This window comes from Excalfactoria chinensis, chromosome 1 (assembly GCF_039878825.1).
Source record: "Excalfactoria chinensis isolate bCotChi1 chromosome 1, bCotChi1.hap2, whole genome shotgun sequence".
NCBI classification, from domain to species: domain Eukaryota; kingdom Metazoa; phylum Chordata; class Aves; order Galliformes; family Phasianidae; genus Excalfactoria; species Excalfactoria chinensis.
Window position 1 is genome coordinate 163,047,107 of NC_092825.1, and position 26,417 is coordinate 163,073,523.

At 39.4% G+C, this 26,417-nt stretch overlaps 1 protein-coding gene across 5 annotated transcripts in view; it reads left to right on the forward strand.

Annotated features, from left to right (window-relative positions):
• STARD13 (StAR related lipid transfer domain containing 13) overlaps positions 1–26,417 on the forward strand; it is a 281,949-nt gene that overhangs the window by 211,691 nt on the left and 43,841 nt on the right. The window contains exon 1 of one of the 5 annotated variants that reach the window (XM_072361575.1): positions 4,004–4,021. The exons of the other annotated variants lie outside the window; for them this stretch is intronic. Within the exon in view, the coding sequence (XP_072217676.1) occupies positions 4,012–4,021 (10 nt within the window). The 5' untranslated portion in view covers positions 4,004–4,011. Of the gene's footprint in view, positions 1–4,003; positions 4,022–26,417 lie in introns of those variants that run through there. 5 annotated transcript variants of the gene reach the window in all.

Genomic DNA, 26,417 nt, shown 5'->3' on the forward strand with positions numbered 1-26,417 from the left:
TATCTAGCAGAACAGAGCACTCTTCCTTCCCTCTCTATCTGCTGTGTCCCGACACGGATACATAGGGCAGGAAAATGGCCCTCTCTTGTTGGAGATGAGGGATATAGCAAATTGTCTGGGAGATTTTTTTTTTGTAACAGAGGTAAATCCTTCCACCAGTGGCCAGTGACTTATTCAGGCAGTCCTGTTATCCTGATTTGGTTCATAGGGTCATGTCCATAGATGACCACGAGCCATTGGGATATACATTGCAGACCTCTCTTGTGTTTCTGAGACAATGAATTCAATATATAGATGTATATTAATATTTAGTACTTTGTACTTTCAATTTCCATAGACCTGTAGAAACATGTCTAATTTATACAAAGTAACAGAAGGGGTAATCACACATAATAGTCAGCCTTTTCATCACTTAACTCAGTGAGGAATGAAGACACTGTTTTGTTTGGACTGTAATTGCTTATACATACCTGAAAATGCCATCCCGTATTCCTAGTTCTTTGTGAAAACACCACAAGGTTGGCGTTACAAGAGCATTTCAGGCAACTGCATAATGAGTTAACTTCATTTTTTAACCAAACTGGAGATTAGGAGTCTGTCTCACTTCTCACTGAGATATTTTAATGCAGTTTTTCGGTGACTTTAGATGATAAACTGAACTAGTTTATTTTAAAAATGTGTTTAAAAATTGTTATTCAGAAAACGGAATCTTGAAAGCCCAATGCTGGTAACAAGCATTCAGGCAGACTTTTAAGACAGCAGTGAAATGCCCTCGTGGTTTATATTATTTATTATTTTCATATAGTCCACCTGACATTCAAGACTGAATTCAGTAGACAGCTATAGCTCTGTCTTAATTCTTCAACTGTGGCTTTGATGGCATCTAAGTGAGGAAAGTATCTGCCAGCTCCATGTGGCTGAGCATACAGATGAGTGAAACATACAGTAATTTAGAGAGCCACGAGGTCAGATCTTAAAAGTAAAGAGTGTTGTCAATGGCTTTTGCATCCAAGGACAAAAAATTGTGAACATTGCTTGAAAATCTGGACTTTGTTTAGGTAGAAGAGAAGAAGCTGCCTGTATATCAAAAACCTACATTTGTGCTGAGAGGCTCTGGTAGGTAGGTTTGAATTAAACTCCTGGACAATTCACATTAAATATAAAATCAGAGATTAGAAGGGGGCTGGATGGTATCACCTGTAGTCATCCTCCGTAGCATCTCACTCCGTGATGCATTCCGCTCAGCCCAGTAGGATTACAGCGGTTATTGAATAAGGCAGCAGAGTTAAGCCTCCAGGTTAAACATTGATAGGAGAGGAATTGTAAGTCTTGTGCAAAAAAAAAAAATCCTTTCTTCATTTACAGTCCTCGTACTGAGAATTTGTCCTTTTAGATCTGCATAATGGAATACATATAGAATCTTCCAACTCAAGCTTTTTAATATTGACAGTGCTCAAGACTGATATTCTAACGCTTTGGTAGAGTTTTTTCCCCTTCCAGTTTTCATTGTTTTAAGTCACTTTAGTAGAGAGGATTAATTTTCATTGAAAGCAGTTTTTCCCAACATTTCCTTGTTTCCAGTAAGAAAAGAACAAGAACAAAGGCTACCAAACAAAATACAACTTGTCTAAAATCTCATAAAAGCTCTTACACAAGAATTTATCAGGCCTGGGAAAATATGTGCTCTTTTGTGAAAACATATTTTTCCTTGAAGTCACTGCAAGATTGCAAAAGTTCACATAACATATTGGTATGTGTATGTGTTTATGTAAGATGGACCTCTGTATTTCACTTTCTGATGTCAGCGTTCCCTTGACAACTGATTTTTATTGATTAATAGAATGTATATAATTTGTTTCTAGCTACATCATCCTACATATTCGTTTTCTTTGGGAGAAGTGTTTACGTTTTCTTATGCTCTGAATAAAATTATCTTTCTGATATGGGAAATATTCTTTGGGTCCTTCTGGAGGTGTTTCTGTGGCTGTACACAAAATCCAACAAAGTTTGTCAGAAACACTCTTATAAAGGAAGTTGTTAAATTCTATATTATCTGCCAATATGCGTATTTCTTACTAAAATTCTTTCACCGTATCTTATAGTTTTACTTGTAGTTTCACTGATGATGCAATTGGAGATTCTGTCCATATAAATCCACTTAAGTGCATTTCACCCAGAGATTTCAAATCCGCATTAGTAATACTTAATGGAATCTCTATGAACGAATTATTATTATGGAATTAATTTACATCTAGATAAGATGAGAAGTGGAAAGTTTCAAAGTTAGCTTCTGATCATAGTAAATCTGACATCGTACTGAGAATAGCTCATGAAAAGCCAGAAACTTTTACTATTCTAATCAATTTTAGCTTTTTCAGGTCAAATAGTTTCTTGCTAATGTCAGTAGCATTTCAAGAACCCTTTGTCCCATCACAAGTCTTACTGCTGTGATAGCCAAAGGTTTTTATGTGAAGTTGTGATTCTGACCTGAAGACCTTTCATCTTCGTGTAGAAGGGGCACAAGCAGTAGGGAACAGGGTAGGAAGGAGGGATACTATGTTCAAGTTCAGATGGTGCTGTTGCCTGATTATGTGCACAGTTTGAGACATCTACATCATTAGTTATATCAAATATCCTCTTACGTTGGGTTTTGCCCTTTTCCTCCCATGTTTATTTGTTTTGTGGTTCATAATTAGCACAGCAGTTGAGAGCAGCCCAGGTTCCCAGATGGGATCAGACAAGGGAGCAACAGGGAAAGAACTGGGAAGACTGAGAAAAAGGGGGAGGAGAAATACAAGTTGTGGATGAGAAAGTAATGGAAGTTTAGCCAGATGTTGATGTAAAAGCTGTCTTATTAATGTAGAGCTGAAAGTGTAGCCATTCCTACAATCCTAATATTAACAATTTACGAATTATAACAGTGACTGTACCGCATATGACACACAGAGTGTAAATGATGGGAATGGGTTGTCAACACGCATAGGAAAACAAGTCTGAAAATCTCTAGCACTTTCTTTAAATGTAATAGTTCCTGACAATTAAATATCCCATTGGTTACTATCCAAATATTTATCTTTGGTTAAATTGCAAGAAGTCTGCAGTCAGAGAAAACCCACGCTCTTCTGTTCTATGTCTTAAAGATTAAATTATGTTCAACATTTGAAAAAAACTCTCTGGTTTCTGGTTCTCTTCTGTCTTATTTTTGTGGATAACTTTGTGAAAAAGAAAGGGAAGAGAGGCTGCCATTGATGGCAAGCAGGGACAAAGGCTCTATTACTAGACTGTGGTTTTGAAAGCTGTTTACCACGCTAAGAAACCATAATGTCAAATCATGTTTTTAATCTCACGGATTAAAATGTTCAACAACAGGCCTTCCTAGCAACAAGGCTCCACCTAACACAGAGCCTCATTTTCTTGCAGGGATCCTGCAGTTTTACGTGAATTTTCTGGGCCAATCTTTGGCAGCAACAGCACTAATTTATTCCAGATGAAAGTCAGGCACAATATAATTTAGCAATACCATGGTATTTGTCTGAAAAATCCAGAAACACTGGCATTTGCTAGAGAGTCGTTGTATCTTGCAGAGAACCCGATACATTTAATTCAAGCACTTTAGGTACATGGTGTTAAACAAATGATCTGAACTACTTGATGTAGCTGCTTAAAGGCAGTCCAGGGAGGGAGATACTTGCTGAAGACCTGCAGAGGGAGACCCATTCGTTATGTCCATCCATCCACCCACTCGAGGATGATTCAGCATGCCTCAGATAAGTAAATACCTCTTCCACTGGGAATATAGAGGAACAATAGGAAATAAATACTGGCATCTCCATGCAGTTGGGATCCACTTAGTCATTTGAAGATGGATGTGACTTCTCTTCCTCTTGCATAATAACTCAAGAATGGGAGCACTCACCGTGGAAGGAGGAGGTCCTGGGCTCTGTTCTTGAGTAGACTGAGCTCACATCTTCCACATTTAAGACAGAGGAACTTAGTTCCTGCCTTCTCAGGATGACCACTCGTAAGTCTCCATGCTTTTATTTCTTATTCTTTCATTCTGTGTCTGTCTTTCAAGACCGTAAACTCTGTAAGGCACCAGTCCATTTGTCACTGAATGTCTGAGCAGCGCTGAATTCTCTAAGGCTCTGGTTTGGGCTGAGGTTTGTAGTGAAATAGAAATATAAGTAATAGCAACAATTGTGTGTATTTCTCTCTTCATATCACAGAATAAGAAAAAAAGAAAAAGAAAGGCAAGAATAAAAACTTTGTACTGGTAGATGCATTGTTTGTTTTTCCTAGTATTGGTAGAAGATGGTCTGTGACAGCCTTTGGTTATGACACACTTTGTGAAACCTGGATGAGTCTCTGGTGCAATTAAACTTGGTGTGTATTTAAGGTATAGATGGCTGCTCATTGATTTTCTATAGGTATGATTATTTCTTCATTTTTGTTTGTCTCTTCTAGAGACATCCGTGTCTGAGTTTAATACTTCTGGGCAATATGGCACCACAGGGCTCTGTCTTGCAACTCTCTTAGGAACTTCCTTGGATCTGGGAAAGTATATAATGCAGGAAAGAGGAAGGCTGCAGAGTTCCTGCTTTGTGTAACTGCCTCTTGGCGTCTTCTCTTAGAGTTTCTTTAGAAGGACAGAGAGCAGGGGAGGGAGCCATGAGGACAATGTCCCGCCTTATGCAGTCACTCCTGCAACACCGCCGAGAAATGCACTAGTGATGTTTTCCCTCTGTGAGTCATTGCAGAGCTGCCAAAAGCTGGAAGAGCCCACTGCCCAGTGATGAGTAGTGGTTGACCTTTATTCCCAAGATAGAGCTAAATGAATTGCTTTCTGAACATTGGCATCAATGCAGCCTGGTTCCCTGTGGATTTAGATTCCTTCTCCACACCTCACTGAATCCAGAGCCCTTACTGGAGAGCAAGTAGAAATTAAAAGTATTACGTGGAAATCAGTATGTGAAGCTGTATGATACATATACTATTGAGGCAGAAAAGGTGCACAATTGTAGGTTTGCTGTATAAACTTTAAAGTTATGGTATTCACAAGAACTGTTGAGAAACTCATCATAAGGAAAATATGGGACCCACCCTGTCGGTTCATTTCAAATGTATTTCAGCCCAGCAAATGGATAGCCTGTGATGAATCTGGTGAGTTTATCAAGCTTAGTAGCTAACGTTGCAGTGTACAGACAGCTAAAGTTATATTACTGCATTGCTCCTATGAAGTGACAGTTATTTTTATCATCTCATATCTCGGCACCTTTAGAAGCATTATTGACTATACCTAACTTTTATGAAATAATATTCAAAAGAGAAATAAACTTGCTTTTACATCTCAAACTATATTAAAATGAGAAAGAGTTTTAGAAGTGTTGAGGTCTCTTTCTGCATCTCCCCATCCCCTGTTTTAAAGATACCATGGCTTATATATGTCTTATTCTTCACATTAAAAAAAATGAAAGTAAAGTTCTGCTTTGAATGAGAAGAATTTTTTTCCCTTGGCTTGGAGTTCAACTATGCAAGAGCAATGCAGCTACTGGAAGTTCATGAAGGGCATCCAGAGATGCTAGCTACTCTTGAAATCTGATTTACATCTTGGTGAATTTGATACTATTAATTGTTCAACAGAAGTCACAAAAATGAAATAAATATACTACTGTCCCCAAAATGTTTAGCATATGGAACCCACAAATGTGTTAATAATGTAGAATTTACCCTTTACTTTCAGATCTCTAACCACTTTCTCTTCAAACTGTTCTGATATTTTTTATCTGTCTATTTCTGCATAATCGTTTCTCTGTTTGTCTTAGTCTGCATAATCATCTCTCGGCCCGCGGTAATCCATCATGATCTATCAATTCGATAGATTTTCAGTGTCTGCTTGGCTTTGGATCGTCTTATGATGGTGCTGTGTCTAAAAACGGGAGCCAGGAGAGTAGTAGTCAAAGACTGGCTTCAGCCTGGCAGTATCTATTTCCCCAGTTCACCCAGTACTTAGTGTAAGGTACAATTGAAAGAATAAATCTCTACTTGAAAAGGTTGACGCAAAATCTCTGAGAAGAGCAGAGCACACTGATAAACATCACTTCCCAAAGGTTCTCAGCATTAATCTGAAAGCCCTGCAATGCTCATCTCCTGGGCTGACAGAGAATGGCACCCCTAAATGAAGGAGCTCACTATTAAACAAGCAGTGCCAAGGTTATTTTTTTTCCAAAAATTGGTAGAAGTTAAACTCTGATTTTGAAAATTTAACTTCTCTGAGCATGGATAAGGATGTAAGAGATTGCCAAGTGACAGAATGGTGACCCATAAAGAAATACAGGTCAGTGGGGACTTCAACAGATGTGTTAAAAATAAATGAAAACACTGTATGTTTCCATCAAGTCATAAAAAATACTTTCGGAAGGAAGTCTCTCATAACCTAAAGACAGGAGATTTTAAAAACTAATGGCCTGAGCCAGAAAGTTCCTTGAACCAAAGTATCTTCAGATTAGGCATATTCAATATAAGCATAAATGTGAATACCTTTGATGTCTCTTCCCCTTAGCCCTTTTGTCTGTATAAAGGGACTACCAAGAATTCTCTCCAAGCACCTATTTTCTTTGATTGCAGGTATATGTTTTCTTATTTGAATCAGTGTGTCATTTTAGGCGGTGATTAAAGAGATGAAGAGACTTGGTGGTCTCAAGGTAGCACAGTCTGATTGGAGATGATTGGGGATGAATTATTTGCTCACACTAGTTAAGAAGTTAAGTACAAACATCCAAAACAGAGAAAGGGAGAAATGCTTGTAAGATAATTGCAGTCCACTCCTGTAATCTTATGTGGTGTAGATGGTTGAATTCACCATCTGAGAGAAGAGTGGCAGTAAGAGGAGGCAGTGATGGTATTAGGGAGATAATTCTCAGAAGTAAGAATTCTGTTTGGAGAAGGCTTCTTAGAAAGAGATTCTTGCTGAGATGGATGTAGGATTTTAGGAAAAACATGAAGATCGTTACTATTATTTTTTTTCTAAATCTACACTGGCATATTAGATAAATTGCTGTACCCTATCATATTAAATAGTCTGTAATGAGAAATCCCTACACTATGAAAGCATGCACCTCTGAATTGCACAGCAGTATGTTGGATATCTCCTAGCCTGGAGTCAAGCTGCCCAGTCCTGTGCTTTTAATTCTTGCAGCTATTGCAGCTATGTCCAATAGAAGATGACATTTGTTGGGGCTGTTGGCGGGCATCTAAACGTCTTACAAACTGTATATAGTTAGGGATGAAATAGTGATAAATTGCTAGGTAATTCCAAGGTAGAAACAAACAAAAACAGTGAAGTATGCATTATATTTCAGTTAAGGCAGTTAAGGATTGTCTTTCATCAGTACATTCCTCAGGTCCCATTTGCTCTGCTACCCCTTCTCATTTTTTTTCATGTCTTGAAAGCCAGGTTTGCTTTCAGGGTGTGGAATCCTTGTGGCAGTGGGGAGCTGGTACTACTGGTCTCACTGCCAGCTGCCGTGCTTTAAGCAGCTCCTTTAGCAAACAGCTGTTGAGACCTCTTTGGAAGGGCTTTTGCTCTTACTACAGATGCCAATGTACCTCTGTCTTCTGAAATGATGGAAGAGAACGTTTTGCCCTTTGCATTTCAGGGCACCATGAAGTCTTGGAGACTTCTGATGCCAGCTGCTAGATGTAATTAAAAACTAATGGAGCAGAGCAGTTGTACTTGATCCCCCTGACAGACACTTGAATAACATCTTTTCCTAAGGCTGACTTTTTAGACAACTCCTTTTACATTTGTGTTTCTCTTTGTCAACTTCCTTATCGAAAAAAAAATGGAAAACAATATTAGTGGACATTCTCTATTTATTTATTTTTTAATGCCAAACTAGATTTTTTCCTGCAAAATCTAGTTGGATTCTGTTCACTGAACATAGGGTGAATCCTGGAACTGACTGCAAATGAGAGCATAAAATAGAGTCGATAGTCATGGAGTGAGGAAGCAGATAAGACTCAGATTGGGGTGGCAGGAGCTGCCTTCAGTAATAATGCACACTCAACATGTGTGATTTGATGCTTGATGTATTGTTTCAAAGCCTGCGTGCTTTGGAAGAGAGAAAAATGTCTTTTTGTGTGCTCTTACCTAAGCCTTGAAATTCTGACTGGATATATTTTAAAGGACAGGAAATAGGAAAAAAAAGGAGGAGGTAGGGAGGTTTGTGATCTCTGCATTGATGCTTTGGGAGGTCATGGGGAGTGTTAGTGCTCAGTCTCTTATATTGAAAAAAAAACCAATAACATGACAGCCAAGTAGCACTAATTAATACTGCTCTATGATTCTATATACACTGGGCATTACAGAGACATCAGCTAACTGTGGAGAATTTGTTACACATAGAGAGTGAGATTTAGTTCTCAAACCTTGTCTGCTAAATACAAGGAAGCATTCTTTTGACTGAGCATTTCCCTGCAGAAACAGAGAAGAACAGTTGTCATTACTATGAACTATTTGTAAGACTCTGCATACAAATATTTTTAGGGCTGAATTCTGATATTTTCACCTATACTAAACAGCAATCTACTCGTTGAGTTATTGGTAGTGAGATACATGTTTGGCAAAAGAAGTAGTTACTCATAGTCACAGTGGCTACACAGTTACCCCAACTGGGAACTGATAAATAAGCAATATGATCTGAGAAATCATCATTTTTCTTTTTTGTGTGTTTCACTGGAAGTATTGTTCTTAGCTTTTTGGTTTTGTTTTCATTTTTCCTTTCCTCCAGTCAAATCCTCAACCTTCAGACACTCAGTTGCGCAGACCTCTCATCCAAAGACATTTGGTATTGTTTGGAGAGGGGCATGGTTCACTGCTCTTTGGAAGTGGGGGTTAACTAACTTGAAGGTACCAGCCATAAAAAGCAGCAGTGCATGTAAATGATGTTACTGTGCCAGTGCAGGAGGAATGTAAAGATAATGTTTGCAGAAAAAAAGATGGGAAGTTTACTGAGTTTTTGCTGAATAGCTACTGATGTGGCAACCCAGAGGCAGTTAAATGCAAAAAGTGGAAAAGTAAGCAGCACATTCCAGCCGTGGCAGGCGAACAGTGCTTACGTTAAAGTCTCCAACAGAGGACAGAGCTGGAACTGTGTCATGAAAACTGCTACTTCAGCGCAGAGTAGTAAATTTGCCACCTATCCAGTCTGAGACCAAAGCAACCTGTTTGGTCAGGTGTATCTGAGAATATATATCTTTCAGAGTTGTCCTGGATCCCGCATTCCACTAAAAAAGGAGAAATATTAGTCCTGTAGATTTCAGCAGAAGGTGGATTAGATGAAGTTTCCTTCTCCTCTTCGACCTCATTTTCTATGGTTAATTTCACTTTCTTGGAGGAAGTCTTTTCAAGATAAAAATGAGTGTGGTCATTTGTGAGAGTAGAAATCCATTTTTTTTATTTTTTTTTTTTCCAGAATGGTGATTTTACAGGATGTGGCTACTGTTACTATCACTCCAAAGTACTGAGTCAGACGGCAATATTATCAGCTTATTCCTTACTGTGTGTTTGCGTCAGATCCACTGCAGGAGATGCGGTTGTCATAATCAGCATTTTCCTACACCCACTGATGAGAGCAAATGGAGGAGTGAAGTGTTCTCATTGCTAGCAGGATAGATGTGGGAATGAAGGCAATGAAATCACAGCTAGGGAGTCAGAAAGAGAAGGTACACTTACGATTGTGAAAGGAAGTGAAGAGCCCGGCACTGGGGAATTGTTTATTGTGTCGAATATACAGAAGCAATCAAGGATGTGCATTTTTTCAAATCTGTTTCTTGTTTCAGTAGTACAGCACGTGCTTTATGGCACAGCCCAGCAATGCAAGCAAGCCAATGGATGTTAGGCATGTTGAGGCGCAGTGATTTCCATTCCACTTGTAAATCTGTGGAAAATCCTGATCGGAAAAGCAGTCTTAGTCAAGGCAGCAGTGAGCTGTGCCGTTGCACCCCTTAAAGCAGCAGCTGGAATTCATTTTTCCTTCTTCAGAATAAGACCTTAAATGTATCTGTTGATTGGGATCTAGGTTACAGGAACAGACTGCTTTATAAATGCAGAAGTAGTGGAATTTTCCAATCCAGAAATAATTCAGTGTCCAAATACTTATTTTATCTGATTTATAACTTCATATAACCCAGTACTGCCAAATAAAATTTTCTTGACTGTGGTATGTGTGCAGTTCCTCTTCAGGTATTTGGAATGATGTCTAACATAGAAATTAAGTGGAAGTTTTATGCTAGAAATATTCAGCTATATTTGGATTTTAAAAGAATAATATTTTTTTAATATTTTTTTTTCCAGAATATCAGTGCCTAAACATATAGATGAAATTCTTCTCAAAATCAAAGACCAAAATACATGCAAAAGCTGTGTAGTCATACATAGTTGTTTGGGTTCTTTTCCTTAATACTATTGGAAAAGTACTGTTCTTCACTTCAACAACTTGACAGTTTAACTGGATGTGTATCTCTCACAAAACCAATCAGGCAGAAAAATAACGGTGAATTTCCCTTCAGAATCCACATAGGTGGATGGATGTGTTGCCAACACCCATGTAGAGACATCTAATTGAATTATATACGCTCCCTGTAGTAATGATGGCATTCATTGATGCCAGTGAATGTTAGGGCATATGATAATAGCAGTGCATGTTTAAACATTGATCATTTAATGCAGACATTGTCAGAAGAATTAAATATATCACGATGCCCTTCATTTCTTTTTACTTAGTATAATATACTGCTGCAGTCTAAATCTCCTCATTCTCTTTAATAAAGAAAGATTTCTTCTCTTAATTTGGACAGCTGCATAATTGGGGTGCTAAATCATCCTCAAGGATGTAATCCAAATGATCCTCCTTTGTAACAATTTGCTGTTTTGTCTGCTTACTTCAGAGCAGAAGGAACAGATTTAGACAATTGCAATCCTTGCTGTTGTCTTAATAATCAGTCGCTGGTCATTACAGTATAATAGTTTTCAAACCAAAGCTCTCCAGGTCCTATGTAAACAGATCTAATTCAAGGTTCAACATACTTGTTGTGGCAGGTATGGTTTTTAAAGTAGGAAAATGTGATGTATAGAGATGTACATCTGATGTAACTATAGCCTCAAATCATAAACCAGCAGCAGGATCTGGAAGAAATGTCTCAATTCCAATCTTGACCATTATGGTTACATAAAATGTAGTATAGAAATAACTGCCTACTTATAAAAAGTCCTGGGATCCATGCAACAGCAATTGCTATTCTTGATGTGAAGGTAAGAGGAGTGGCTAGAGCCGAGCCATCACTCAGGAGGTACCCAACACAGAGAAGGAGTCCAGAGGCAAGACCCCAAGCTGGGATCCCTGAACATGCTGCCCTTCCCTGCCTGCTGTGGTTGACAGCCTACCTGTCTGTTAAATCAGATTTCCTATTTTTATTCTAAAAAGAGGCAATTAGCAGGGTAAGACTCCAACCCAAAAACGTACACTTTGGTATCTACTCAGCAGGAGGGACTTCAGCTTGTGTGAGCTCTTGGAGTTACGCTGAGCTGCTAATTTAACTACCTGGTGCATGATGAAGTTCCCGCAGCAACACTTGGCAAAAAAAGTAACATAGCCAAGAAATGGTACAGGCAATTCAATGAAAGATTGGTCAAGCCGTGTGGCTCATGGACATGGCAGCATCCTCCTGGCGGTGGCCTGCCTCTGCTTACTGAGAGCATTTCTCCTGCAAACAGTCTGCATTGTTAATTTCTCCATGCACCTTCAATTTCCACTATATAATAGCATTAATGACCTTGACAGAAAGCATTTCCTGGGGATTAATAACCATTTGGGGTTTAATGACCTGAGGCTCTGCCTCAGGCCATCAGCTGCTCCAAGCTGCTCATTAAATCCTTAGGATACGCAGTCTGCTTCAGTCATTCCTGGTTAAACATTTGGTCACTGTCACCTAATAACAGTATTTTCCCTGAATTATTTCCTCTTTAGGGGTCCTGGTTTGGGGAGTGTTTGTCCTTAAGTCTTTGAGGAAAAGAACTTGTCATTAGTTTTTTAGGTGACTCTGTATTGCAAGTCAAAGCATTTACTCAGGCTATCACTGAGTTTCTGCTTTGATGAACACAGTAAAAAGGACTGAGACAGTTCAGTACATAAATTGTGCCTGTAAATATAAACTATTTGTTTTAGGTGCTGACAATCTCATAATCTAAATCAAGAGCCAGTAGCCTCCCCCGGTTCTATAGCTGGCAGTTCAGCTGGACGTAATTTATTCAACAGGTAATGCAGGGCAGATTAGCACTTCCTAGCAAAGGGTGGCTTGGTGCTAGCTCTGAAGGATACCCCAAATTCATGTCTGTGTGGAAGAAGCACTGTAACAGAGAGTGTGTTTGCTTGTTTCAATGCCCTTCCTAGTCCAATTTCTTACTGATGAAGTCATAAGTCAAAGCTGGTGTATTGTCCTATGTTATGGTGCATATTTGTGAAGGGTGAGCTTGTTTTTCTGTATATGATTTTTCATTTAAGGGAACATTCTTCCCACATCCAGATGGCATCAGGCACAATTGGATCTTAGTTAAATCTGCTGCTGTGGTGTTACATCGTGTTCCTTGTTTATTTGTGTAGCAGCGCAGTGCCACGTGCCAGCCAGGAATGGCACAAGCCAATTGCTATTAAAAGTTTCCTCCAAAAATTTCTAAACTGAAAAAGAGGAAAAGTGCAGGGAAGAAAGTAAGCAAAAACATTTTAGGAAACTGCTAGAGTGAGAAAGGTGATAGGTTGTGTGTCTACAAATCAGTTCTGTTGTGCCCACATCAATCATATGAATGCTCTGGAGGGGCTCTGCCAGCAGCACATTTGCACATCAGTTTGCATTGTGCAGTGAGCAACCAACAGACTTGGTAGGCTAAAGTGTAGGAACAGAGATCTTTGGGAATGGGAAGAAGGGGAGCTTGTCTTTCTGAGAGGTCTGGGAAGACCTGCCCTTAAAATGGCAATAGCTTAGAAAAAACTTTGTTGGTCCTGTGTGTGAGCTAACGTTGGCCAGAGACAACCTGCATTTTCAGAGAAAGGAAAGGATTTTCCTGACATGTTCTAAAAGGTTTAAATGCTTGTAGTTGTTTATACACTTAAAATACTAAAAGAAAGCCAGATCTTGATAAGAGCAGTTCAATTCTGGTAAGTGAGATTTAGGTATATCCTATGGGAACCAGGAGGTGAATGAGATATAGATGGAGTGAACAACTCAAGTATTTACTTCCTTGCTTGTGTCTGGGATTAGTGAATTCTGAGGTCAATTAACTTTAATTCAGTGACATGCTTTGTGTGGGAAAAACATGCTATTTGTGGTAAACGCTGAGCACCTACCCAGGAATGGTCCTACATAGATCTCAAATCCCTTTACAAAGATAGATGCAGATCATTTACACCATCACTGCAAATGGGGAAAATCAGGTGCAAATTGGAGAAATTACTAACATTAAATCACACAGTACATTAACAGTGTATGTCTCAAAGTAGGAATTATTTCATATCATTGGAAATGTCTCCAGCTTTATATGCCCATTCCTCACACGTTGTCAGTATAGTCTGTACAGAAGGAGCACTTTATAGGCACAAAGCATCTTACCCCTTTAACTTTAAGAGAGGATGAATATTTTCATGAAAGTGATTCTTACTCTCCATAGTCTTCAACAGTATCAGGGATGAACAGTTCCAGTACACTTGCTTATAGATGAGGTGATTCCTAGCCTTTATATCCAGAAATCCCTACGTCTGTATAAAGGTACTCTACATGGACAACAAAATGGCTGTTGTGAAGGCAAGACTACTAGATATTGAAGTGTACGCTTAGTGGTGAGCTTCTGACCTATCCTGCTAAAGTGTGGTCTGCCAAGACCCTTTACATGTTGTGGAACAAGGGGGTCAACTGCTGGCCCAGCCTGTGGGCTGGTTCTCCTGGCTGCTTTTGCCTTTGAAACAACCATACAGCACCATTATCACATAGATTTTAGAAGCAGGGATACACTTGTGGTTGGAATTTCCTTTCTGAACTCTACTGAGAATTCACATGAGAGCCAGATGAGATTCTTCCTGTTTGTTTAGAGGAAAAATGCAAAACATCACAAGAAACTTTAAAACTCCAGCACTCCCTGAAAGTGTTCACCACATTTTCTGAAATAAAAATATTATTCCAACAGAATTCAAGCTTACAGGTAACATACATTCACTTTTCTTCTACAGTTTTTCTACCGCTGATTAGGAAAGGCCAGATTAGTAAACGGTGAATGGCAAAAATGCTTTAAAATGTGTTAAACAAATAGTAGCTTTGTAGACTCTGTTTTGAAGCTACAAAGACCCTCTTAGCAACTGGCTTTGGCTTTTGTTGAAGAAAGATTAATGAAAATCCCAAATCTGCTCCCAAAATCAGAGTCAGCTGATGGAGAATTGTAGCTATGAATTTTCACCTTTTGGCACCGTTGCCTTTCCTGAGCATTCTCCAGTGCAAGTAAACTAGAGGCTGGTTTGTTTGGGTTATTGTTTGTCCTTGAAGATGAAGCCCCACCAAAAAAAAACGGAGCTGTAATTTTCAGTTCAGCAGTGTAATTACTTAGCAGTAAGTGAGCTTTTGAAGGATTATAGAGTGGACACAGGCTACTATGGAATCACAGAATCAGAGAATCATTAACCATAGGTCCAGTATTCCTAGCTACCGAGCAAAGTGAAAATACAGCCTATCTACTAAATGAAAATACTTTTATCATTTGTTCTGTTTTAGCCAGTGGTTCAGACCAATAAAAAGGCTCTTAAGATGGTTATTTAAAATCTTTAACTTCCATTCTGCTGAGATTTCATTGTCAGATTTAGGCTTCTCTTGAAAATTGAGCCAGGTGTTTTTACAGTAAAATCCATAGGAGACATGATCTTTTGTAGGGAACTGCCTGCTTTCTGCTTCTGTTTCTGTCTGGAGAACAAGTTATCTCATCATACTTCTGGCATATCTGAGGCCAGGCCCTGCCAAAACCTGAAAGTGAAATAAACCATCAAAAATGTCAGATTCTTAAAAGTGCAGAGCAAGGTCAAGGCTAGAAAAACGCTAGACTTGGAAAATAAAGCACTTCTCCTTCAAAATGAACACAACCAATTTTCTGTCTTTGTATTTATCTGTACTTCACATTACTGTAGCTCTGGAGAACCAAAAATGGCTCACATCTTAGGCACATCTACTTATTCTCCTGATCTCAAGGGACACGGTGCTAGAGCAGCGCTGGGATCCTGTTCCTCATGGAGCACATTTGCAATGGGAAAGGAGCTGATTCCAGCTGGGAGCCTTGTTGTGTGCCCAGAAGTGACACCTGAAGAGGGGATGTGTTCTCACACAGTCCCTTTGGAGAAGGACAGCTGCCACCACTTAGGAGCTTCATTCCCAAAAACCAAGTGGAAAATTCACTGAACCAACTGAACCTTAGTCCCTGAGATTTTGAATAGGAGCTATTTCTCATCTCTTCTTTAAACACTATGAGGCACGTTGTCTTCCATCTCTTTAATCCATTGTAAATTAGCTTCTAGAAGCTACTGCCAAACTACAGTATGGCACTTGCACAGCACATGCTCCTTCAGCAGTGAGCACAAAGCGGCTTCTGTTTGTGGGGAGTGTGTTGCAAGCCCGTGAGTGACACATTGTGAATGCTGAAGATTATGAAACATATTCTGAAACTGAGCAAGCCATAAACACTTCATTTTTCAGAAATAGCCACGTTATTTCTGTCATTCTGCTTGGCAAATGTATACACACAGATCTTAGTGTGTCCACGTAGCACACGTTGAATAAGCACCAAGTGCTAAAGCAGCAATGTGCCAACAACACTGCAGTGTTCAGAGGAAATATTTCAAGTATGCACTTAACACTCTTCTGGGCTTTTATAAAATCCCATGATCTTTCTTTTGTTTATTTTCCCTTCACCAGCTTCTCTCTTGGACTAAATTGACCTTAGATGATAGCGTGGAGTTGTATTCATTGATCTCTTAGTGAGTGCTCTCTAAATGATTAGGAATCAGGTCATGGCTTAGGATAGCTCCTAATTCCAAGCAGGATAAATCTGTAGGAAGGACAAGTTGCTTATGTGTGTCTGTGGCCAGATGCTCCCATGAAACAGGTAAATCTAGAGATTAGTTGAAGGTTGGAGCAAGTCCTTAATGACACTGAAAGTGTTCCCATCTGCTATCCAAGCCCCAAGTCACCAAAGTCACATAGGAAGGACCATCTCATATAAAGTGGCTTTGTGGGCCTTTTGTACTTGGGACACGCTTTTGAGCATAGTGCTCACTTCAGCATATGAACTCACATTTGTCCTTCCTTAGAAAGGAAGAACATTTCTTCCTATTTTGAACTGAAGTGTTAAGTGACATGTCTCGTTTCCCACTGCAAGTCTGCCTGAGTAAGGGATGAGTCGTTACTTTCCAAATATCTGGCTACCAGCCCTGCCCAGGAACCAAACCATGCCAGCCTACAACAGTCATGTAGGCCTGTGAGGCCAATGAAGACATGTGTTTAACAGCCAGAGCATAGGGGGTCAGTCCGTGAGGTGGCAACTGGGGCTGTCTGATTGATTTCCCCTCAGCTATTAGATTAAGAAATTATTGGATTTCAACAATCAAGTTAAAAAGTGCCAGGGCCTGTATTCCACTAACATTTGCAGAGACGACCTGTCTATATTTCCTCTTTCTCTCCAGCTAGAGACATTTACATGAAAATGGTAGGTTGAGGATTTGGTAGGTTTACCGTTTCCTGCTGCCTACCCTACAGGCTCTGTTTCCTGCAGCATCAGGGAGCAGGCACTGGTAGATCTCAGTCTTTTCTGTTGTCTTCTTCTAGGGCAATGCATGGCACAGAGCTGAAGGGTAGACTCCAGCCCTACGGAGTGATAACTGCAGGCATCTAACTCACATAAGCTCGTTCATGCTATTTGACAAAAGAGCAATTTATGTCTTTTCTTCTTGTAGCTAAAAATAACAGTGAAAAAGTGTAGAACGTTGTAGTCCTGGGTGGTGTGCTAATTAGTTCTTTGCTAATTCTGCGTTATTGCTGGCGATGATTACTGTCAAGTAATTACAGGGTTCCTGTGAGTCTGGCTTTCATTCGCTGTGTGATGTAACACTGGTAAGGCAATGAGATAGTGGTGGTACTATGGATACCCAGTGCTATTTCTGCTAGAGCAAAATTGTGTGTTATAGGGAACAGTTATTTTGTACCATTGTTTTAATAGCTGGAAACAGACCTTGGTGAGCTGTGGAACGGAAAACCTGTATTTCCACTACATTAAAAGTCTTCTTGTACTTGAAGGAACATATAAAACCCCAATGGCCTTCTATTTTAAAAAAATGTATATGGAAAGGGAACTAGAGACTTCAGCCAAAATACTAAAAACTACACCAGCGTAGCCAAGTTGTCTGTTCTTTCTTCCTTCCAGTACGAATGAATACATGTTTATGTACAGCTGTCACGTAGGAATTGCTTTGGCATCATTTCTGTACGTTGTTCTGTAGCTATATGGACTGCAGCTTTCATTGCAAAGGCGCTAAACAAAAGAAAACCATGATTTCTCTGAAGAATTCCTGGAAGTATTTTAGTTCAGAGATCAAGAGCATGACAGTACACTGGTAACAGTGTTTGCTCTGTAATCTTGCCTTTGTGTTTTCTGAGTGTGTTTAGATATGTATCTGACCTCCCATTTCTGCAGCCACGTCACCACACGAAGGCAGTATCGGCTATAGGAGAATCCATGGTGCAGAGGTGCTTGGGCAGGCAGATGGGAGCTGGGTACTTCAAACATCTTTGAGGGCTTAAATTGCCCCCTACCAGTTAGCAAACATAAATATCCTTAAAATTCAGCCCTTTGGGTTCACCGTGTTGATACCAAAAGTGATTTTCACCTCTTCCATAAAATTAAACAGAATTTCTGTCACATGGTGGATAACAAAAACTGTCTGTCCAGAAGTCTGAACATCTCTCTTCTGCTGCTGTAAAACACAGCCATTAATCTAAGCAGTTTCTCATACTTTATACAGTTTTTGTGTTCAAGAGAAATGGTGGCCTGACCCTTTTGTAAAAATGGATGCCTTTCTGAAGGCAGAATAATGAAAGATCTTCTTTTCTAAGTAAGTGAGTAATTATTTCCTTTAATTTCTTTGCTTTTCCACTGATTCTATTAAGATCAGTATACAGTACTGTAATTAGGGGCTCTGGACTAAATCACACTGCAGCACACAAAGCAAAGGCTAAGATGTAGTTTACAATAACATCTTCACATATTTCACTAATTACATGAAGTAAGTTGAAAAAGCAGTAGGACTGTTGAACAAAGGAGGTTGACTGGTCCGAGCCCTGCTCATGGCAGAGCCAACTTAACACATCAGATCGGGTGCTCAAATGGGATCAGTCTTGATTCCAGATGGGATGATGGTCCAAGTTCAGAATGTCAAGTTAAAGAAAATATTGTTTATGTTTGGGGTTAATTTACTGTTTTTCAAGTTATTTCATACAGTGATAAGAGGACAGGCTGGCAGCTCTCGTTAGTAATATTCCAGTTCTAAGTAGCTGCTGAAGAGAAGTCTTGAATAGAAATAGGTGTTTGATTCTTAATGATTTCAGAAATAATAATAAAGTAGATGTCTACTAATTAGGTTCACTTTCATGTTATAGTTATTCTTTACTAACAGACTTGAGGCGTGATGAAACGTTAATAAAGTTGATGTACTTCAGTGATAACAATTACAAAATAGTTGTGAATCATTAAAAGCCATCTAGGTTTGTAGGTACGGCTTTGGCTGTGCTTTCAGGGTAATGCCAGTTCTCCTGTTGATGGGTTGTTTGGAGAGAACTGTGAGCAACTGACATTCTGCTGTTAGGGGTTTTGTTTTGTTCAGAAATAATACACAGCCCAAGTTTCTCAACAGACTTCTTAATGGAAAGAGCTAATATGGAAATAGTGGAATCTAAAGGCAAAGCCATTTGTGTTCATCAGCAGGTAGCTGCAGATAATACTGCTAACACTAGCACTTTGCATTATGTTCACTGTGCAGAAGCCGTGGATCCAGACTTCTGTCTCAAGTATTTTGAATATTTCAGCTCTTCCATATGTGCTGTATCTTATCAATGTTTCTTGTGATACAGATTACTCTTCTCACTCAGAATTCCAAGAGAAACGGCTTTAATCATAGTTTATAATAAACAAGAACTGAGAAGTCTTTTTTATTAATACATCAAAGTATTCTCTCCAAGGGAGTTAGCTTCATAGTGGTGCTCTGTGTTTAATATAAATTCACAGCATGAAGGCCACCTCAGATGGGTAGAGATTCTCTGATGTGTATCTGATTGCTTGCATGTAATTTGAACATCTACAGCACATGAAGGGTATCATCAAACCATAATTAATACGATGATAAGGAATTATGTTTTGTACTACTTATTTGCATAATTCAGGGAGAAAGTCTGCTGTGACTGCATCTGTCTTCTGGGTGATTGTTTACGTTTTCACTTGAATTATAACATGAAGCATTCTCCTGCATTCCATAGCGCCTTTCATCTGAGGAGCTCCAATTACTGTTTGGCCAATTAACTTCAGTACCGCACACATGCAAACCATGTTGGGTATTGTGGAGAAACTAAGCAAGGATGTTTATTTCTGAAACTTGACCTCCAGTTTAGGACACTGAGCCTGAAAAACGTAGTTTCCAGAGATAATAAATCTCTATGCTCTAATTGGAGCTACAAAAGCCCTTAAGAGCTGAAATAATGCTCAGAACAGTGCTGCTTACTCCTGGCAGCCCTCTGAACATCAGGTCACTCCACAGACCTTGGGCATCCTGCATGTGCTGAGAAATCAAGCTGTCTTCACATACCCCCTAGCCTTGCAAGAGGTGTTGTTTTCCAAAAGCTTGCAAGGGTGGGGGGTAGATGAAAACTGCGTGTAGAGGGGTCCATCTGTTGCAACCAAATTCAAACCAGGTCTCAAGGGCAGAGTACCAGTAAAAAACACCTTGTAGATACATGTGTACTAAAGAAACATGCATTGTGTACAGAGGAAAGAATTTATTGCTACCACAGTTAAAAGTATTAGCAGTCTAAGCAAAGAGCCCACATGCAAAGAAAATGATTCTGAAAGCTAATAATTCCAAGTGTTCAAATATGGCTACTTTCTAATAGTGGTACAGCTGGAACTGATACATATACGCTCCCTGTTAGCTACACTGCTTTCATGTGATATGCTTATCCTTCCTAGGAATCTCTGGGTCTTAAAATCGATGGTGCTAGTGTTCCTCATGAACACTACTGGTGCAGAATAGCTTGAAAGTCTTCATCTGAAATTCTTTACTAGGAGGAATATGACGTTGATGGTGGAGATTTTGTCCTCCTTACTAATGGATCAGCTCAGGGCTACTTTTACACATTTTGTGAAGTAGTTGCAGAACCACAGAATGGCTGAAGTGAGAATGGACCTCGGCATTTGCCTTTGAAAACTGAGTTCAGCAGTTACTTTAGTCTTCAGGCCACTCTGCTTCATTCTACCCAGAGGTTTAGGTGCAGCCTACCTAAATCCCTTGGCTTGGAAACCCAAAGGCAGAAACTTCTGAGAGTCTGTTTTCAGAATCTTGCCTGTAGTGACTATGAGTCATCGAAAGTATTAGATCCCGAAGGATGAGATTGTTACCCCTTCTATGCTTATTCGATAATACTCCTTCCACATTAAAGATACAGTATATTTTATATTAGAAACCTTTAAAGACTCACATTTTCCATGAGTTTATCCAAACACATTTTTTTCAGTAGACATACAGTGCTCATGCACACCTATATTTGAAAGCCTTGTTAATTCTCAAGTCATGCTGCTAAGCCCAGCAGCTAACTGAATAGGTGGGAGAGGCAGCGTGGTCCTGTAAAACAGGTGGGTAGTGTTCTGTCCTCTGAATCTGCACAGAGCCAATACTCATGGGTGCTGTCAAAAGGCAAGAAAAGGAATATAAATCCTACTGAGGAGGGGGGGACATGGAAAGGGAATCAAACTCTTAATCACTTCAGGCCATTAGCAGTATCAGAGTATTTTTCCTAAGACAAAAGGGAGGAGAGCCTGGTGTCCTTGTCAGCTCCCAATATATATATTATTTGATTTTTATCTAGCTCATAAATCCCGCTAGTAGTTTCAGCTGGATAAAGTATTCTTGTTTCTTGTCATAAACTGCTGCAGCGTTCCTTTGTGTCTCTGCCACATTTCATCCTAATGCAGCTGCACTTCATCCACGAATGATGTGATCCCTATATATAACTTTCACATCAGTTTTTATAACCATTTAAAGTGCCTCAAGAGGACATGTGGGATGCAGGGTATTGTTTTATTAGTGTCATCACAAATAGCTGCATTGTACAAATCAGTTGTAAGCTAAGAGGAAAAGTGATTTTGAAGGGATATTTGAAGATAGGGGAAGATTTTGTCAGTTAGAAGAAATGTATAGTCCTGATTTACAGATTTAAAAGGAATATGGCAAAAACAAACAAACAAAAAAAAAACTAACATGAAGTAAGATTGCATAAACTGGATGTATGTGGAATAGTGGTTAGCAAAAATGTCAGAGTAATGGATGTCAGAGAGTTAATTTTAAGGGACTTTGGAGTGGAAGATAAGGAGAAAGGGAATTCAACAGTAAATAGGAGTGGTCATGATGGTAAGCTGCCATTAAAGATCTGGAGAGAATGCTGAAGGGAGAGATGGATCTTGGTTTTATCATATAGATGAACCATCTAACACTGACATGACTTTTCAACATCATTTGGCTCAGTTAAACATCTTTGCTGTGTTTTTAATGTAATGTCTGAGACTTTCAAATGTTTTGATAAACTCGGTGTCCATGTCTCATTACATCCTTATATTTAGGTGCCTGACTATATCACACATCCATCACCTGTACTTCTGGAGTTACTTAGAAATCTGCAGAAGGGCAGATGATTTTAGGTGAAGAGTGTTAATATAGATGCAGTGTTCCCAGACCTGTAAGGTTTCTTGGCTGACGAGCCTGCTATAAATGTCAGGCCTACCAGTTTAACTGGTATCACATTAATTAAGGAATTCATTGCAATCCTTTCACTCAAAGAGGAGTTAAACTCCTAATTCCTGGCTGGAATGACAGACCTTTCTTCTTGGGAAACACAGCCTAGCTGAAGGTGAAAGGCTGATGAGGGGAAAACCCATCCAGCCTGGATTATACAGGCTTTGAGTATAGAAGAGTACAAAAGAATTGTCACAATTGATCAAAGAAATACTTCTTATGATCTCAGACTATCTCTGAGCATAAGAAATGTCAGTGGCTCAGAAGGAAAAGCTGACCAGGAAAAAGTAATCTCACAACATTGTTTTGAGTTTGGTTTCATTCATTCAATTCTGGAGAATCTTCTAAATCTGAGGAAGCAGCACTGAGTACTCAGATAAGACTAGAGCTCAGTTTTGAGCCCACTCATCTCCTGATCCCAGTGTCCTTTGGCAATGAGTTTTATACGTTGCTCAAAAAAAAAAAAAGAAAGAAAACTTATGAGTTCACATCACTTTGTTTCTTTTTTAGTTCCTTCAGTTTCATTAATCTTCCTGTCCTTGTGTTACAAAGCAGAGTGAACAGAAGCTCTCAATTTCCTATTTTCATATTGCCCATGATTTTGTACCCTTTTATCGTAACCATTCCTTATCCATCTGCTCTCCAAGGTAAACAGTCTCAATCTTTCCATCTTTCAGTATATGAGATTTTTTTTTTTCATGTCCATAAATAATCATGCTTCCCACTTTCATCCTTTCTAAAAAGTCAAAGTATGAATGGACATCATCTGACTATTATTCACCAAGTGTGAAGAGCTACAGAGAAAGAAACCACTCATGAGCTTGAAAAGATCTTTTTTTCTATTGACATTTGAGTTATTTTCAGCCATAGTAGTTTAAAAGGTCCATATTTTGTTGTATTATTACTGGTATTGCAATATTCTGCAAAAGCTTAATGTCTATTAAAATAATGCATTGACAGCTTTATTTCTTCTTGGTTGCAAAACAGAACCTTGCCTCTAATAGTAATTATACAGCATGATATAAAGTAATTCCAATGAAATTTCACTTTTGAAAACGTTATTACTGGGATTTATTGAAGAGCATGCACCATAGTGTAGTAATATAATAGAAATTCACTGTATGCTTATGTTTTATTTTATTTGTGATAGATTAGTGCTATAAATGGTAATTTTATGGGTACAGTTGCCTTTGCATTATTATTGGAATCCATCTGGAAAAGTTCTACAGAGTGGGAGGAAATGGGGCAAACCGTAAGAGCTCAACCTGAAAGCCTTCCCTCAAATGGAGGTCTTGGGAAATTATGCTAAAAGCCTAAATAATTTCAGAGACATCAATGTACTTTGCATAAAAATTTATGCTATCCTATAAATAGAACTTATGAATTTTTCCATTTAAAGAATTCTGTTGGCTGTAATGCAAGATGAAAACATTACAGACAATTTTTGCCTGTTTTTACTGCATTGCACCGGCTTTTTTTCCTTAGGGAACATGAAAAGATTTATATTTTTCCATGATGTACACCAGCCTGCCTACTGTGATGAAGAAAGACAATAATCCAGTAGTTAAGGGATTAACCTTCTCTTTGCAAGCTGCAGATGCGAGCCTCTGTTCTGCTGTGACCTTGGAAAGCATTCTTTACAATTTAGCACCTAAACCCTTCCTTAAGGTTATTTTCTTTGCTCCAAAAGTGACTCAGCAAATGTCATTCATTGGAAGCCTGTCAGTCTTTAGTGTTATGCAGTAGCTGAGTGACAATGAAGTGATGCATGTAGGTATCTTGGAACTTCAGAAATTTGACATTTGGCCTCCAGGTGAGATTTCTGAGTGTGTTTTTATCTGAGGAGCAATGTAGACTTATTTTAATGGGCAATTAAAGGAATCACACACTTCCCACAAACCTAATCTCTGTCCTCTTCATGTACTTTTGAAGTGCTCTAAATCATCATCTGAAAAATAAAAATAACAGTAAGATGGATGTTAAAAAGAATATGAGATGTAAGGGCAAAGGGAGCAGTGGGAACTGCTGAAGTATCCCAACCTTGGGCTGCACGAAGGATCTGAAGTACATTGGATCCGTTCTCACACAGCCCCAGCCTGAATTGAATTCCATCAGATACCGTCTGCCCCCATGAGCTCACCATGCAGGTGACATGGCTTTTCTGTGTCATGGCATGTGTACAGGGTAAAAAGGATGCATTCAGCTCAGCCAGGAGAGGCTGGACTCATCCACAGAGTGCCTCGAGCATGCCTCAGGTGTGAGATAGGATCAATGTTTTGTCCCTCAATGCTATCTGCTTCACCTTTCTCACAGCTGCACTGGGGCTACTTAAAGGAAGTTCTTAACCCCAAAGCTGAGCTGAGCCTCTCAACTGACCCTAAAATGCTAGGTAGACATTGTCCACCAGTTTTCTTTGGCTTGAAGGAGAGGATAAGACAAGGATTTGGATCCTTTGTTAGCATACAACATAGCACCAAACTAACTAGCTGCAAATACTGTGAACTGTAACCTAACTGTTCTGCTTCCAAACAAAGCTTGCAGAACTGAGACACATTCTACCTAACAGACCAGCTCTGACTTCCACAAGAGCTCACTGATGTGGCTGTGCAAGCAAACAGACTCCTTTCCAACAACTAGATCCATCATTTTCACTAACACTGCAGATCTTTTATCTGAAACCTAGTAAATTAGATTTAAGTGTTTAGCAAGATGGGGGGAATAAAGGAGAGCATAAATAGTGATTTGTTACAGGCAGTTGAATAATAAATGTTGTCACACGCAAGGTTGACATAAACACAATAGATGATGTTGTTCTGTACCTTTTTTATTCTTCTGCTGGACTGTGCAAAGGGATATTTGAATATTAGCTTAAAATTACAGGAGGGAAAAAGAAATAAAAAGGACAAACACCAAAGCAGAATAGAGAGAAGGCAGAAGGAGTGCGGCCAAAAGGCTGGAACACAATGGAGATGCTGATGTCTGGATGGGAGAAGGAAAAGAACTATAGTAACTGATACAGACAATACTAAGGTCCCAAGCCAGAAACAAATTCAATTCCATGCTTTTCTCTTGACAGTGATTTTAACTTAACAGATTTTTAGGTAGTTTGTTCTTCCATGTGAGAAACGGCTGTTGGAGTGGTTTGGTTTTCCTTGATTAATGAAAATGCAGTTAATGTGGATTAAATTGAGACACTTGGAGGCACTGGGTCAGCTTGCTAATCTAACAGCATTCCCAGATTTTGTTTGTTAGTCTTCTGCCATCTTAGAGGCTTGAACAGATCTCTATTGGGTTGGCCAAGGGTTGGTCTGTCATAGAGGGAAGCAGGAGAAGGAGGCAGCCGGGTGGGGGCAGGCTGGGTAAGTTGTTCCTGTAGGGAACTGCTGACTGCTGGAGACTTCTGGTGTGAGGCACCATTCAAGCAGTTTGTTAAGAGTTTGGAAAAATACTGGGAGAGAGAAAGACTGCAATCCACCCTTCCATTTCAATTCCAGAATAGGCAGAGCATTCACAGGTTATATGGGAGATGAGTGCAAACCTAGCACCAAACATTGACTTGAAGCTGTATCCCAGCTGTGCTCTTGCCATCTGTCAGGTTTTTTGGGAGAGCCTTGCTCTCCTTATTTCATTCTACTTACATCTTAAATAGATGTGAGATTTGCACTTCAATCTCTACTGTGCCATGTGTGCTTTGGGTTATTGTATCAGTGTCTCTGATACGCATTTAATTTTATACACAGTGGGACACCTCCAGGAAGATTAAGAACTAATCCTGAAGGAATAAAAAACCACGTGAAATCCAATGGCGTGTCGGATTGAGGAGGAGGTTTTAAGCCACTGATTGTATATGTGCACTGGAAGGTTTGGGTGAAGCAGGGGGAAGCTCCTGAGGTGCCCCTGGTGCAAGATGTGAGGAAGGTCAGCAGTGACGTGTGTGAAGGGGACTTTGCATGAACCTCCTGGCATGTGCTGGTAGATGAGAGGACCTGGAGGCCATCATCAGCCTGATCTTTGTGGGTGCTTAAGGATGTGGTTTGGTAGTAAACTTGGTAGTGTTAGATTATGGCTGGTCTTGGTGATCTTAAGGGTCTTTTCCAACCTAAATGATTTTATAACTATTATTATATCTCCCCAAAAATGTGAATGAAGAACTTCTGAGGAAGTGAATATCAGCTATAAATTGTTACCGGTTCAAAAGAGAAATGGAAAGAGTAACTTCTTTAATGTCAAGATTCAACTAAAAGCAAAAAAAAAACAACCCTGAGAACTCCAGCTATGTGAGAC